We start from the raw sequence: 15,765 nt of genomic DNA, 5'->3' as shown, positions 1-15,765 counted from the left end.
GGTTCAAGGGAATAGCAAATCATGTGACATGAAACATGCTAATACTTCCTTAAAAATAAACCTTACCAACACAGGGTAAAGGGGACAACATATCTCCACCCGATAAAAATCAACATCAATCAACGTTCCATAGTGCTCAAGCCTAACGGTTATTATATCACAGCGACGAAGACCATAATGAGTGACCAATCGTTCCCAGGAAGAACCATGAAATTTGCTACTCACCCGACCATGGTTAAACAGAACACCATACAATTCAATCTCACTAGAGTGAAGAGCAAGATCAGTATCTTTGTCACCCCTCCTTATGGCTAAAGCTCTACACTCCTCAATGTAACGAGCAAGATGAGCTCTAACACTGCATGAAACATACTGCAAAACAAATCAAAACAATCATCATAATCTGAAAAACAAGACCTAGAATACTTTCCATTCAAAACAACATCAGTTGCACCAAAAGAAATAAGTATGTGCCACCACAATTATTAACACCAAATATTGAACAAATATAAAATGTTATTCTTACAAACGCCCCGAACAACGCCGATCCAGAACCACAGTGAACAGATCAACAGAAGAATCAAAAGAGGAACAAGGGTCACCTGGCATAGGGCAAAAAGAAGCCATACCTACAAAGAACACAGTGGTTATTAAGAACTGATTGCACAAGTTGAGTTGAAAGTTGAGATTTGATAGTGTTGGAAGTCCCCACCCATAATCACCCCATAAATCTCCATTGCCAGGAAATATAATGGAAAATTAAAGGAAAACAAGCCAAAAATAGGGTAGCAATGAAGGCAGCCAGTAGGCAACGACGATGGCGGGAATGGCAAAGCGGCCATGGATGGCAAAGAAGGGCTGTCGTAAGCAGGCGATAACAGAGGTGGCAGCGACGCGCAGCGAGGACAGCAACGAAAGCGAAAAAGGAAGCAAAGCAAAAAAGCCAAGGCAGCGGCGACACAAGAGAGAAACAGATCCCAGACACTGATCAAAACTATATTACAAAACAGATCCCAGAAACCAGAAATCACAGGAGTGCCCCTCCATGCGACACAGAGCGCCCCGAAAAAGTCTCGGAGCGCTTGCGCGCGGAGCGCAAGCGCTCCCCGACTAACCTTTGCAGGTAGCGCTCCTCAACTAGTAATTTCGTTCTTTCCACGTCTCCTGAACTTTTGGATCAGATTTATTTCCGTTATTCTTTAATGTAAAGGGGTTAAGCTCCGTTCAAAAAAAATTCCACATCGATGTCACACAACCCATAATTAACAAACTATTTCAACTTCCACAAATTATTCGTACTGCATTTGCCTTCCATCATTCCTGCCACAACAACAGTTAGCTCTGGCCTCAAACAGAGGCCCAAGTCCAAGTTAACATCCTTATTTCGTCCAAATGACTCCTTTTTTCGCCGAGAAGTAAATAAGAGTTAATATAACTAGTAAAACAAATCTAAGATCCAATTACAACGCAAAGATGCTGCATCTGGACAGTGACCTAATTTTGCTGCATAAGCTCTCCTCCTAACCCTACAAATGCCCCTGCTCATCTCATGTTGCCTTCTCTCAGGACATCGATCATATCATATAATTTCTTGTCCGCCCCAGATCGTATCTGCAGTAGCAAAGCAGCAGTCAACATCAAGCTGACTCAAGAAAGCGCTAGGGAGAAAAATTTCAAGCAATCACATATTAACGATCCCGACCTTTGTGTGGAGAAACATGGCGGCATCAACAGTTCCCTCTGCGTATATTGAACGGCCACACACATTGTGCTGGAACTCAAATGACACTCTGCAATAATAACAGGGGCAATTGTTATGTACCGGAAGACCAAAGCTGCTGTGTACTAGGTAGGGTTGTAGGGAGGTAGGGGAAGGGCTCTCCCCTGAAGGCAAGACAGAAAAACTATTCTTCCAATTGCTTGCTTTTCATCACAAGGGGCCATCTCTTCCTATAGAGGGCTAAACGACCCAGGAAAGCATACCCTAATTTGCTTAAGGCCCGAGATAAAGAGATATTCCCAATTTAAAGGATAAACTACCTAACCGGGAGAATGGGGATCTTATCCCTTGACTGGGAGCTGCCAGGGTGGGGCCATGTACTTCCGTACATAATAGTGATTACTTCAGTTCATCGAACTAGACAAGTCCCCAAAGTCAAAACATATTCGCATCTTCTGAAAGAGAACTCACGTTTCATCAGGCGAAGTGAGATGGTAATTGTGAAATGCATGCCCTCCAAGATGTTCTTCCGGGACACCAACAATGGCAAGCTGCTCTTCGGGGTCCCTAACCAAGTTTACCTACACAACAACATCAAACCAGTGTGAGAAAACCATACAAAACAGCATATCTTTCTCCACATAAGCTCAGATGGCTCATGGCTGTGCTGCATTAGAAACAAAAGACCCAAGTATGCTTATGAACAACCGCATTCAAGACTACTGGATAAAACTACAATTCATATACTGTCCAAATCAAACTAAGATACTTTCAGGTTTGCCAATTGGAACTCAATGTGACATGGCTTAAATCAAACTAAGATACTTTCAGGCAAATTGGAACTTAATTTTTCGAGAAAACGCAAAAGAGCTTGCGTTTCATTGTATTGAAAAGAAGAGGGTTTAATAGTTACAATCCTCCCAGGAGGCGGTTACAGCTCGGGATGATAGTCAATGGGCGTCCCAGGTTTGCGGGATGATGGCTCTCAGCCCTAACGCGCCAGCGGCGGCCTCTTCCTTGATCTTTGCGAGCAGGTCGGCAACCAGGGGCGGCCATGGTTGAAGACGCAGTCATTGCGGTGCTTCCAAAGCATCCAAGGGACTAGCAGGACCGCACAAGCCAGGCCTTTGCGCATGGGCTTGGGCGCGAGCTGCCTTGCGGATTGCCACCAGTCATTGAGAGATGGCTCTCGATCAGGCGTGGGGCATGGGACTCGGAGCCAACTGAACACCTCGTGCCAGGCCTGCCAGGCGAAGGGGCAGGCAAGGAGGAGGTGGTTCATAGTCTCGGACGCCTGGTCGCAAAGTGGGCAGCGCGCGAGGTGCGGCAGGCCGCGGCGGGCAAGGCGGTCAGCGGTCCAGCAGCGATCCAGGTGAGCTAGCCAATGGAAGAACCTGACACGCGGTGGCGCCAAGCACTTGCAGGTGAGCTTCCACGCGTCACAGGCGATGGAGCCGTGGAATGTGGCGAGGTAGGCAGATCTGGCGGAGTAGGTGCCGTTCGTGCTCCACTTCCAGGTTAGGCGGTCTGGCTCCGCGGAGTGGTGTGCTCGATCTTGTGCCATAGCTGCAGGTACTGCCCAATCTCCTGTACTCCCACGACGCCCTGGATATCTTGCGCCCACCGGATGGCAAGGAGGCCGTCCGCCACGGTTCGGAGCTTACGACGACGTTTGGGGATGCACGCGTAAAGGTGAGGTGCAATCTCGCGGACGGAGCGCCCATCAATCCACCGGTCCTCCCAAAAAAGGGCATGTGTGCCGTTCCCAACCGACATGGTGGTAGAGGCAAAAAAGAATGCACGCTCGTCGTCACTGAACTACAGGTCCAGCCCGGCCCAAGCCCTGCCTTGGTCAGTGCGGCTGAACCACAGCCACCGTGTGCGTGTGCGGAGCGCGAGGCCTGTGCGCGCCAGATCGCGGACGCCCAGCCCGCCAAGAGAGATCGGCCTGGCGACGTGCTGCCAGTTGATGTGACAATTGCCGCCGTTAGCCTCCGCGCGCCCAGCCCAGAGAAAGCCTCGCTGGACCTCCTCAAGTGCCTTCAGGGTCTTCTTAGGGGAGGCAAGCACGAGCAGCTGATGGATAGGGATCGCTGCCAGGATCGCCTTGACAAACGTGAGGCGGCTCGCCTTGTTCATGAGGTGCGCCTTCCAGCAGGGTAGCATGCCAACGGCCTTGTCGACGACGGGCTGGAGTTGGGCAGCAATGGGTCGCCGCAGCGTGAGCGAGATGCCGAAGTATGTGATCGGCATCGCGACAATGGGGCATCCCAACAGGTCGAGGGCCGGCGCCTCGGATCAAGGTGGCGGAGCTCTTCGAGAAGTTGACGTGAAGGCCGGAGGCGCGCCCAAAGAGCTGCAGAATGCTCCTCACGGCGGATGTGTCGCCCATCGTGGGGTGACAAAACAGGACCACATCGTCCGCGTACAGCGAGACAGATGGGATCGTGCGTCGGGGGTGGAGCTGTTGCAGGATGCGCAACTCGGTGGCGCGACGTAGCAGGCGGCCTAGTGTGTCCACCGCGAGAACGAAGAGCTGGGGCGACATGGGGTCACCTTGCCGTAGTCCTTGGCGGTGCCAAATGGGCGGGCCTGGTTCGCCGTTCAAGACCACCTTGGTGCTGGCCGACGAAAGCAGGATCGCTAGCCAGCCCAGGAATCTGGCACCAAACCAATATTGGCGCAGGACGTCGAAGAGGAACGACCAGCTGATCGAGTCGAAGGCACGAGTCAGGTCCAGCTTCAGCAAAAAGCGCGGCGCGCCTAGCTGGTGTAGCAGGTGCACAGACTGTCGTACGAGGACGAAGTTGTCATGCAAGCTTCTTCCCAGGATGAACGCATTTTGGCTCGTGCTGACGAGAGCGTTAAGCTTGGGCGCAAGGCGGAGCGAGAGGACCTTGGCAAAGATCTTGGCAACAAGGTGGATGAGGCTTATGGGCCTGTAGTCGCCGAGGCCTCTGGCGTCCGCGCGTTTCGGGAGTAGCATGAGGAGCGCCTAGTTGAGGCAGCTGAATCCACACCCTCGCAGCTTGTAAAGCTGCTGGAAGACAGCAATGAAATCATGTTGGACTATGGGCCAACATGCGCAAAGAAACTCGGCGGTGAATCTGTCGGGACCAGGGGCCTTGCGCGCGAGCAGGTGCATAACAGCGTTCCATATCTCCTCGGCGTCAAAGGGGGCCTCAAGGTCGTCCAAGTTGACTGGCGTGATCAGTGCCTCAAGCTCCAGAGCGCACTCGCGGGGTGGCGCAAAGCCCAGGAGTCCGTCGAAGTATGCATGCGTCGCGGCGGCCATGTCGCATGGGTCCGTGACCGCATGCCCGCCGACCACAAGGTTGTGGATCCTGCTCTTTTGTCGTCGATACGTGCATTGTCGGTGGAAGAAGGACGTGTTGGCCTCCCCGTCCTTGAGCGAGGCGAGGCGGGAGCGCTGCCGGGCAATAGTTCGCTCGATCGCGGCGAGGCCGAGATAGGAGGCCTTGATTTGCCGGCGCAGCCAGTCCTCGTGGGGAGACAAGACTCTGTGATCCTGCGCGGTGTCGAACTTGAGGAGGAGCTCCCGAGAGATCGCAAGCTTTAGGCGCACATTTCCCACCGTTTTGGCGCTCCAGCTTGTGAGCCCACGCGAGGTTGCTTGCATGCGCAGCATGAGGCGGCGGAAGGGGTCCGCGTCGCTCACGGATTGCCAAGCTGCCTCCACGGTGTCATAGAACCCGTCTATGCGCATCCAGAAGTCCTCGAAGCGGAAGCGGCGATGAGCCGCGGCACCGGCGAGCAGTCAAGCAGCAAGGGATTGTGGTCGGAGACCGAGCGAGGCAACGGAGGTGGCATTCACCATGCAACTCCTCCCACTCGGCGGTGCAAAGGACACGGTCAAGGTGGACCAGTGTCGGGGGTGACTGCTCGTTTGACCACGTGTAGCGGCGACCCATCATGCTTCGGTTTAAATTCCCGTTGTTCTTATCTTCCTCGCGATATATGAGGTTGAAATCCCCACAAATCATCCAAGGCCCGGAGAAATCCATGCGTATGTCGCGGAGCTCCTGCAGGAAGGCGATCTTGGCCTCGTCCGGCTGCGGTCCGTAGACCACGGTGATCCACCACGGTGTGCGAGCGCCGAAGGGAGTGGAAACACGGGCGGTCAAGGCGTTGGCGGTGAATAGGGGTCGGTGATGACTATCTCCCTACTCTTCCAGGCCAACAGGATGCCGCCACGGGTTCCTTGCGCGGGCAGGTACACGTAGTCATCGAATTCCGAGCCGAGGGCTTCGAGGACAGCCGACGAGCAGATCAAAGCCATCTTAGTTTCTTGCAAACAGACGAGGGATGCGTTGGCGGTTACAAAGCGACCTGACAGCAGTATGACCGTGCGCACGCGTTGAGGCCACGCATGCTCCATATCAGGATTTTGGGGCTGTGCTCCATGGGGACGAGGGCGCAGCTAGGCCTCGATCGGGCTGCCCGCGATCACCGTGGTGATTGGCGTGACGGCAGGATTGGCGGGGAGCTCGCGATCCACCAAAGCGACGATGGCCGATAGGACCGACAGGGGGATGGGCGCTGCAAAGAGGCCGTCGTACGCCTTCATCTCAGCGGTTGTGATCCTCTGGTTGACACCAATGACACCGAGGGTGCACAGAATGTGGACTTGGGCACGGCGCTCGGCCGTGGGGGGGCGACAGACTTGTGAGCTGCGGTCGAGGCCGATCGCCCGCGGCGTGGGGAGAAGTTGGGCGGGCATCTCCGAGGCCGCTTGCCAGGGGTCGGGAGGGCAGCATCGATCCGCTTGGTAGCCGCAGCGAGGAAGTCGCCAAGTGTCCATGTCGTCATGGCGGCCGCACGGGGGCGGGACCGGCGCATCGTGATGGGAGGCGAGGCGAAGCGCGTGGCCGGGCTTGGAGTAGCAGGGCACGCCGCGTGGGCGGCGTCATCTACGAGCGCGCCATGTTGGGCCTCATGCCCCACCTCGACAGGCTGGTTCGCATGCTGGGCCTCATGCTGGGCTGTGGGGGGCTGGGCCGCGAGGGGGCCCGAGGCGGGGTCCTTGATCAGCACGCCATAGGCGGGGTCCTCCAGAAGGGCTTGGTCGCGGGCGGCATGCAGGGTGGGCTCCAGCGGGGGGATCTCTCCGTGGATCGGTCAGCAGGTGACGCGGGGCGGGCAGGAGGGGGCGGAGGCGGGGCCCTGCTTTGCCCCAAGAGCGGATCAGGCACGGGGACCGAGGCCTGTGACTCTGGGACCTCGTTGTCCAACGATAGGCGGTCCGTGGAGTCATCCCGATCCACATGCGCGCTGGGATTGGCCACTTCTGGAGCAGCCGCAGCATGGGCGAGGTCATCCACGCAGCACGATGGGGCCGGCCTGGCTGGCGTTGTAGTGTTGAGGCGCACAGCCAAAGAGCCAGAGCCAGCAGGCGTCATGACGCGCGTGTCGGGGCACGCAGGGAGGCCACACGGCGGGGAAGTCGTAGGGGCGCAGTTTTGGCGGTACTGGACACTCTTGTCGCCTTCCGGCGCTTTCCGCCCCGCTTTCCCCTTTTGGAAAAGCGACGAGGGCGGCTTTGCCCGTTGGCAGTAGGCCAGGGGTCCATGGTACGGCTTCCAGGGCGCCTCGACAACGGCGCCGCATCGACCGTACGGCGACGGGAGGCAGCCCAGCCATCATCAACAGTGACACCATCAGCCCGGCGGGCGGGAACGAGGGAGCTCCAGCCAGTGCAGTCGACGGCTATGCCATCGGCGCGGCCACCGTGGTAGCCGGAGGTCCGTCGTCGCTTGCGGCTGCGGCTTGCGTCGTGCCCGCGTCCAACATCCCCATCGTGCTCACCCGGTGCGTCGTCAGTCGCGGCCGTGGCGGGCAGGGGGGCGCAGCCACTTGGCCAGCCGGAGCGTTGACGATCGAGATAGACACGGGGTAGACGAGGGTGCGGATGGTAGGCGGGCCATGGTCGCGGGCGAGGACAGACTCCACGATCTCGAGGGTGGCCGCCCGGCGGATCGAAGCCGGGTCGCGGGTGCGCGCCGTCAACCGGAAGGTGGCTAGATCAACGCGGGAGCGCGTGCTCGGGTGGAGCCGCTCAATCCAGCAGCTGCTGCCGAGGAGGTGTTCTGCCGTGGACAGGTGCCAAGCCTGCGCAGGGATGCCGCGGAGCTCCAGCTGGACGTTGAGGTCAAGGGAGTCGACGACGGCATGCGCAAGCTTGCTCCAAGGGTGGATCGACTGGGTGAACCCGGGCCCGTTGATGAAGTGGTCGCCGGCAAGGCGGTCCATGAGCTCGCGGGTGGAGAGGATGACGAGGAAATCCTCGGGGTGGTGCGCGTGGATGGTGAAGTCGCTGGGCTGGAGGCGGAGGGAGGAGTACAAAACCTCCTCGACATCCCCAGGAGCGACCACCGGTCCGGTGCCGGTGATTGAAACGACCATCCCACGGCGAAGAACCACCTCGGCCTCCTCCATCTCCACAAAATGTGACAGGATGACGCGTACCGGGTCGACAGGTGGGGCGGAAGGCGCTGGTGGGGTTGGTGAGTTGCAGCGCGGCGCTCCGGCGCCGGCACGGAGGGGGCAGCCTGTATTTTTAAGGCGGTAAGGCGAGGCGAGGCGCTGGGGGGCGCCTCACTGCCTAAGTGGTAAGGCATAAGGCGAGGCGACGCCTTGGACACATACATATATAATAGATGGCAGCCAATTAGGAGATTTAACTACTAGCATTGACATCATAAATTGTACATACATATATAACAGATGGCAGCCATTTAGGAAATTTAACAACTAACATTAACATAATTAGTTGTTGCCAAATCATAGGCCTCAAATCATCTTCTGTATATGACAGAAAGGCGCCTTTGAACTTCAGCTTCATCCTTCTCATCAATATATCGCTCCATAGCTTTAAACTTTCTAGTGTTTAAGGATTTGCGCATCTCTATCCTAATCTCCGTAGATGCCTTGGGACACATATCTGCATCACTACAACCCCCAGAAAGGTGTTGCTTCAGCCTTCTCACTCCAGCATGGACTATCTTGCCACACAATGTACACAGGAGTAAATCTTTCCTCTCTAAATCTGGCCAAAACCCATACTTCCAAACTGGATCATCTGATGTAGCTCTTCTCCTAGGATCCATCAGAGCAGGGACACCTCGCTGCTGCAGCAACATTGAGAAAAGACCCAATCAACCGTCAAAGAGAGAAGAGCCAAATCACTAGAGCAAGCAGACAAGCATGGGGAAGGAGAGAATCGATGGTGGGGTTGCTGCCTTGTGGATGGAGAAGCAGATTTGGGAGCAAACAGATGTAGAGGAGCAGGCAAGCAGCCAAGCACATCTACAGATCTACCTACAATGCAGGAAGAAACAGAGTACTAGGAGGGGTAGAAGAAAATTCAGAGGAGGCCGGGGTAGAAGTGAGATGAGAACGGGAGCCACACCTTGCTATTGCGCCAGAGTTGGAGGGAGAGCTAAGCCCGGCGAGGGGGGGCACAGATCGGAGCTGTAGAGGAAGGAGCCGCCGCCAAAGGTCAGAGAGGAGAGAAGGAAACCCTATCGGGTGGATTGGACGATTGGTTCAATCCTCTCAGTCCCGCCCTTCGCCTTATACCTGTTCGCACTCGCGCGCGAGCCCAAAATTTCCAGCGAAAGCTTCCCGCATGGGCCACTCTTTCCCGCCTGGAAGCAGCCCATGGCGTCCGATCTGGCCCAAGGCGCCGCCCTACGCGCCTAGGCGGACGATTCAGACGCCCTAGAATCTAAAGCGGACGCTTTACGACGATGTGTAAGGCAGGTTCGACGCCTTGCCACCAGAGGGCGCCCCGACGCTAAGGCATCGCCTAAGCGACGCTTCACAAACGCCTTAAAAACAGAGGGGGGCAGCCACAACAGCGAGGGCAGCGCGCAGAACACCCTTGTGGTACTTCCTGCAGTCACGCGAGCCATGGCCGGGGTAGAGGCAGCGACGGCAGCGGATGTCGTTGGGGCAGTCGCGCACAGGGTGGCCCGGGTCGAGGCAGCGGAAGCAGAGGCCGGCAGTCGCTCCGGGGACGGGCTGCGACTGCCCTGCGGCTGGGAGCTCGGGCGGCGGCGCGCCACGCGCCACGACGTCGATTCCTGCGGCGCGGGAGCTGGAAGCCGTCCGCATCCACCACCGGGGCGCCATGGACGCGGTGGACCTCGGAACAGGGTCCCAAGCGGGACGCGGCAGGGGCGCGCCGGGAGGGCGCGAACGGTCCGCGCGTCACGGCAACGTGGCCGCGGTGGGAGGCGGGCTCGGCGGGAGAAGGGGGGTCCGAGCCATGTCACTGTAGGACCGCGTCGAGGCTTCACTGTCGGAGTCCATTCAGCGTCGCGGGCTCACGAAGCCGAGGTCGAGGTCGCCGGAGCTGCCACTCGGGGGCGCCATGGCAGGGGAGAGGGGGCGGGGAGGGAGGGCTACCTGGGTGCTCGCCAGCGGCGGGGTTAGTTGGAGGTGCTGCGCTAGGCTAGGAGGAGCACGGGAGCAGGGCACGGGAGCCAAATTGGAACTTAATGTGACATGAAGTCTAAATAAAGCACCAAACTCCTTAGGAGGTTAACAGGTTGTTGTTCAATATGATAATCTATGACTGAAATTTGCATTACGTGGTGTGTAAAGTTCCAACTGGGACACTGGGACAGGTAACTGGTAAACTAGATCAAATGCCCAAGTAGATGACTTTTGAAATGGCACTTGAGATGCATACATAAATCTTAACTATTTTATAGATCATAAATGGCAACCCTTCAAAACTAATCATAAATCAATAAAGTCAGAGATAAGATTTCTTGAAAAGGAGTGCAGGATGATGGTTTGCTGAATTTGAAAAGTTCTCTTAAGTTCTTGAAGGTACCTCGTCTAAGTCGAATGAGACACCCAACTTCTGAAAGCAAGAGATTACAGCTTTGGCAGTGCCAGAAACATCCAATTTTGTCGCTTGATGAGACTCCATTACCTATGGAAGTGTGTTAGTTTGATATTTAAAAAAGGGTCATTGGTGTCAGCACTGATACGAAACAAAAAATGATGTAATTAGGCATTCAGAAGAAAGAAAAGCAGTATTCATATATGGAGGCAAATAAGAAAATCTCTAATCATCTGAGTTACACTTGCTGGCTGAACAATATTAAACCACCACACAGGACATTTGGACTAAATGAAAAGTATCATATTCTCTAATTCATACAAGTATGTTACTTATATATTAGCACAACGCCCTGCGTCGCTACGGAATAAAAAAAATAACACGCATGTTTAAGAACATTATGTTATTGGTTGGGCCAGATCAGACCACAGATAATTATTAGTTCTCATCCCAACTCTTTGTGCCAAATCCAGTGATGGTCCAAAGATGAATGGACCGCCATCACCTATTCACATCTTTATAAGAGTTGCTTGTGCCAAATTGGACCACAGATAAGTATTAGTTCTCATTCCAACTTTTTGTGCCAAATCCAACAGGTGATGGTCCAATGATGAACGGACCGACATCATCGAATCACATATTCACAAGAGTAATGATTTGTGCCACTTTTGGAACAAACGATTGGATTGGATATCTTTATTCATACAAGCTGGTAAAATCTATGTGAATGACATTAAGAACATATGTAGAGGCGATGGAAGCATAATAAAAAAGTAGAAACAGCATAACTGACAGAGCACTTTGGTCATTTAAATAAACGACAGCAAAGCTGTGTGATGTCCATTATTTTATTCCTAGCAGAGAAGAATAGTTGTGATGTATGTGTCTGGGATGTGATGGTGGGCAGTGGCATTAGTCCTGCATGCTCACATGTTCAGTTCAACTTGCATCAGAGTTTTAAACACAAGAGAACCTATCACAGAACCCACAGGTCTTTCAAAACTCGTGCATATAAATAATATAGATAAGTGGTTCAAAATTTAATAAAAATTTAAAGAACAGTTCTGAAGTTGTGTCTGTGTGCATTTGCATCTCGCAGGCTTGCAATCCTGTCCCCGTCAATGTTAATAACCCTTTTAGATGAAGCAAGAACGGATAAGATAGTAGGTATACATACCCAAGGTGTTTCAACTTACAATGGCGACATATTTACCATGCGTCAGAAGATAAATTTGTTAACATACTGGATATAAACTGTTTCCAATTAATAAAAGATACCCCTGCTCCTAGCTCCGAATTTCCAGTGACAATCCAGTAGCTACTTTCCCTCCTTATTACTGTGGCATGTCAGCTGATCAGCTGCTGTTAGAATAGCTTTTCATATATATTCCACCACATTGGCTTGTAGATATTTTACTAGTTGCTACGTCAAGTTAACATCTCTGCACCATCTCACGACTCCTTAATAATGTAACTAAGGATAACTCTGCATATCATGACAAGTACTGAGCCCATAATGAACACAACCCATGGCAATCAAGGACGACACCAAAAATTTGTTAAAACAGAGAATACAGAACGAAATCATGATTTTTTATTGTGAAGATTAATGGATACCTCTAGTTTGTAACCTGCAAATGCACCAGGGAATTTCTCTGCCATGATTTCCATGGCAGCAAGGAAAGCAACAACCTAATAAGAAGTTACAGTGTCAATAAGGGAACGATCAATGCATTGACCAGGTCATGAAAATAATTATACCTGCTTCCCCATTTGTGGAGATATCACAGCATAAACATTCGCATCCTGCACAGTTTTGTTCAACAGTTGCCTATTTCCACCAGTTGTGCCCATTACAAATGGCAAGCCAAGTTTGCAGTAAAGTTCAGCATTGGCTGCAAGCCAAGTCATGATCAATAGCAGCAAAAACATGGAGCAAATAATGTACAAACAAAGAACATCCAAGCAATGGGCAGAATTGCAGACAAATTGCTTGCCTAACCATGAATAAATAATCCCTCAATATTCAAAAAGAATCCCTCAGTTCGTAAATAGACGGGTTTTTAGATACGGGCATGGTCTCTAATAGGCAACTTTGACCATCACTGCTCGTAAATAGACACCGTTTTAGACATCACAAGGGATTAAGTATATGAATTCACAATAGTACAATGGAATATAAACTATTGTCTACAGTGTTATATTTGTATCTAAAGGAAAAAAACACTCAGTTGTCCAGTAGAAATTACTAATATGCTTACCATTAACAGCATCAGGCACTGTGTAGTCAACAACTACCATATCTGGGTAGTCCTTAGCAATGGAACGGAGAATACGTTCACTTTCAGATGGATCATGAATATGAATATCTCTGTCACAGATGTTGAGCTTTCCATCAGGAACCTCTATTGCACTGAATGACACCGGAACTAACTGAAGACCAGCAGACACAGCTGCTTCAGCAACAGACTTCCCCATTTTCCCGGTGCAGCTGTTCACCTATAAATATAAGTGCACTGGGTCAAATATAATATATGCTTTCTCCTGCCATGTGTATCGTATTAGCAATTCAACTTTGCTTTACTGAAATGCTGGAAGTAATTGGGATATGTTGAATGGATAAACTCAATAATGCCAGAGCTTAGAGTCAGTAGAGAAGATTTTAATCAAGGAAGAGAATTTCAGTAAGCAGACATAATTTAGGATATTGAATATGAAAAGTTGAAAGCAACAACAAAAGTTAAAACAGCAACCACAAGATCTTAATGCAATCCATTGACCATAGTAATTGAACGTCGACCAGGTCATGCTTCTGTTTCGTGGTTTCACTTGTCCATCTTTACATAGAGCTATACTATGAAATTAGTTAATGGGATGTTATTTCTATACTATACTTCCTCCGTTCCTAATTACTTTAGGCCTCCTTTGGTTCATAGGATAGGAATAGGAAAAAAATAGGAAATGAGATGACATGTATCTCAACTCCTATAGGGAAAGAGATGTCACTTGATTCATAGGAGAGGAACTTTTTCAATGGGTCTAGGCTAATGTTTTTTTTTCCTTTGAAATGTGAAGGATTCGTTCCTATCCTACATAGGAATAGGAATCCGTTCCTACAAACCAAAGGGCTCCAAAGGGATTTTTCCTACAAAATTCATCTAAACCAAAGGAGGCCTTAAGTTCTAGCTTTGTCTTAAGTCAAACTTCTTTAAGTTTGAACAACTATATGGAAAAATATGCTGACATTTACAAAATCATATATATATAGTACGAAAATAGTTCATGGCTAATCTAATGAAATTATTTTGGTGTTGTAAGTGTTAATGTAGTTTTCTATAAACTTGATCTAACTTAAAAAATGTTGACTTAGGACAAACTAGAACTTCAACCAATTTGGAATGAAGGTAGTACATAGCAGACAACTTCAGTGAAGTGGCTAGCCCCTAAAGACATGTTCCATGTATGAATAGTTCTTCAGGCTCTTGTTTGCAAAGTAATATCTGAGAAGGCAGGGGCTGACCAGCTTTATCGAGCTTGCCTTTTAATAGTTCCACGAGAGACCTGGCAGAGAGACTACACTTTCATGGGCTCAAAATGGAAGTCCAATTCTATAACTGGAACCCACCAAGCCTTGATTCTGGTTTTCCTTTTTTTTTTGCAGCTAAAACACTGGTCTCTTCTGCTTTCAATAACTGTACCACTAATTGAATATCAGGTATCCACTCAGTGTTGTTATCCTGGAGTACCTATGGAACTCTGACCACACCTATATAACTTCGGTTAAATTTGCTAAAGCGACTGTTGCAGAATGAATACAACGGTGATCATGCCCATTTCAAAATAGAATATAACAGGTGCGGTGTCACATAAGCAAACAATCACAAGTCCAACATACATAGCAATCAATAGACGCAAGTTTAATAATTTTAAAAGAACAAAGTTCTTGATGAATTCAAGATTTCAAGCGGGCAGATCCTATCCTTCTCCATCGGAGCACTAAAAGTGTTTGCAATGTCACTCTGCACAGGAATAAATGAACGGTATGGTTCACAATTAGTCCATGTCAGCTCATTGCCAACATCGCGTCAAAATGTATGATGCTGTATGCCCAAACCGTGAGGCTCACGTTAGTCAGGTTTGCATATCGCCATACCCATATGCTAAACAATCGATTTTATTTTTATTTTATGGATTCACTAAATAAGTATACCAAACTGAAACAGTCCTGCAACCACCAACGCATATATTGATTTAAAACTGAAGCAACAAAAGATATCCAAATACGCAGTGCCACATGAACCTAAATAACAATAAAATTAAACAGTGATGAATACGGCTTAAATCTCAAATCCGCAATCGTACCAGTATCGGGAAAGAGAGCTTGCGAGGCGCCGCGGGGGAGCTCTCGCGGCTCTGGGTGGCAACGGCGTTAGTGACCGAAAGCATCGCCACTGGCAACCGCCGCCTTGGCGTCGCGGTCCGGATTGGAGCGCAGAATTGCTGGTGCTGGCGGACCGAATGCCGCTGCGACGCGACGGCGGCGGGGTGAACAGCGAAGGCAGCGGAGAGCATCTCCGTGCGTTTCGGGAGAAGGTGGTCGGAGGAGGGCGGGGGAGGGGGAGGGGGGAAGAGCGTGGTGCGCGGCGGCTGGGCTGTGCTGCGCCGCTGAGCTTTCGTCTAGGGTTTTAGCCTTTCGGGGTCAGGGTGGAATGGGCGCTTGCGTTTGGGTCCGTTGTATGTTTTTCTTTTCTTTTTTTCTTTTTGTGAGTGTGAGTAATAAAACGGACCGTTGGTTCATAAATTTGGAGGAAAAGAAGTCCCTGAATTTAAAAAACGGCTTTGCTAAATCTTATGTGCCTGAAAATTTCGCTTGTGGCGGTCGATTCTTGACAAGACCGAAAACGACAACGTGGCGAGCACTAGCGAGGAGCGTCGACTCTGGCGAGGCCGAACCGGGTCCTCGCCGAAGACGGGGACAACACAGCGAGTTGCAGCTTCTTCGAGGCAGAGGCAAGAAGAGGGTTGACTAGTGTGGGTCGGAGATGCAGGGTCATCATCTACATTGAAGAAGGGAGATGCTTAGAGGGATGTTCAGGAAGGTGAAGGGGGAGGGGGAGAGCGTGACTCAAGACCCCATGCGTTACAACTGGAGAGAGAAAATACCACATAC

General features: G+C 51.3%; 1 protein-coding gene across 1 annotated transcript; it reads right to left on the bottom strand.

Annotated features, from left to right (window-relative positions):
• Positions 1-1,259: 1,259 nt before the first annotated feature.
• LOC123112068 (probable 4-hydroxy-tetrahydrodipicolinate reductase 1, chloroplastic) lies at positions 1,260-15,296 on the bottom strand. Its single transcript, XM_044532991.1, has 8 exons — positions 14,958-15,296; positions 12,857-13,094; positions 12,357-12,490; positions 12,213-12,287; positions 10,584-10,685; positions 2,192-2,301; positions 1,703-1,790; positions 1,260-1,611 (listed from the first exon to the last, which is right to left on the bottom strand). Exons 1-8 carry the CDS (start codon positions 15,165-15,167, stop codon positions 1,543-1,545), a joined length of 1,026 nt encoding a protein of 341 aa, XP_044388926.1. The 5' UTR covers positions 15,168-15,296; the 3' UTR covers positions 1,260-1,542.
• Between the last annotated feature and the right edge of the window lie 469 nt (positions 15,297-15,765).

This window comes from Triticum aestivum, chromosome 1B, assembly GCF_018294505.1.
Source record: "Triticum aestivum cultivar Chinese Spring chromosome 1B, IWGSC CS RefSeq v2.1, whole genome shotgun sequence".
Taxonomy (NCBI): Eukaryota; Viridiplantae; Streptophyta; class Magnoliopsida; order Poales; family Poaceae; genus Triticum; species Triticum aestivum.
Note: the sequence above shows the minus strand (reverse complement) of the source record. Positions and strands in the feature narration are given on the sequence as shown.

Coding starts and splice junctions, on each gene's coding strand:
- LOC123112068 (XM_044532991.1), bottom strand. CDS start 15,167: ATGCTCTCCGCTGCCTTCGCTGTTCACCCCGCCGCCGTCGCGTCGCAG. Junction 2,302..10,583: donor TCTCATTCGACTTAGACGAG/GTACCTTCAAGA, acceptor GTTGTTGTGTAG/GTAAACTTGGTTAGGGACCC. Junction 1,791..2,191: donor CTCACTTCGCCTGATGAAAC/GTGAGTTCTCTT, acceptor TTATTATTGCAG/AGTGTCATTTGAGTTCCAGC.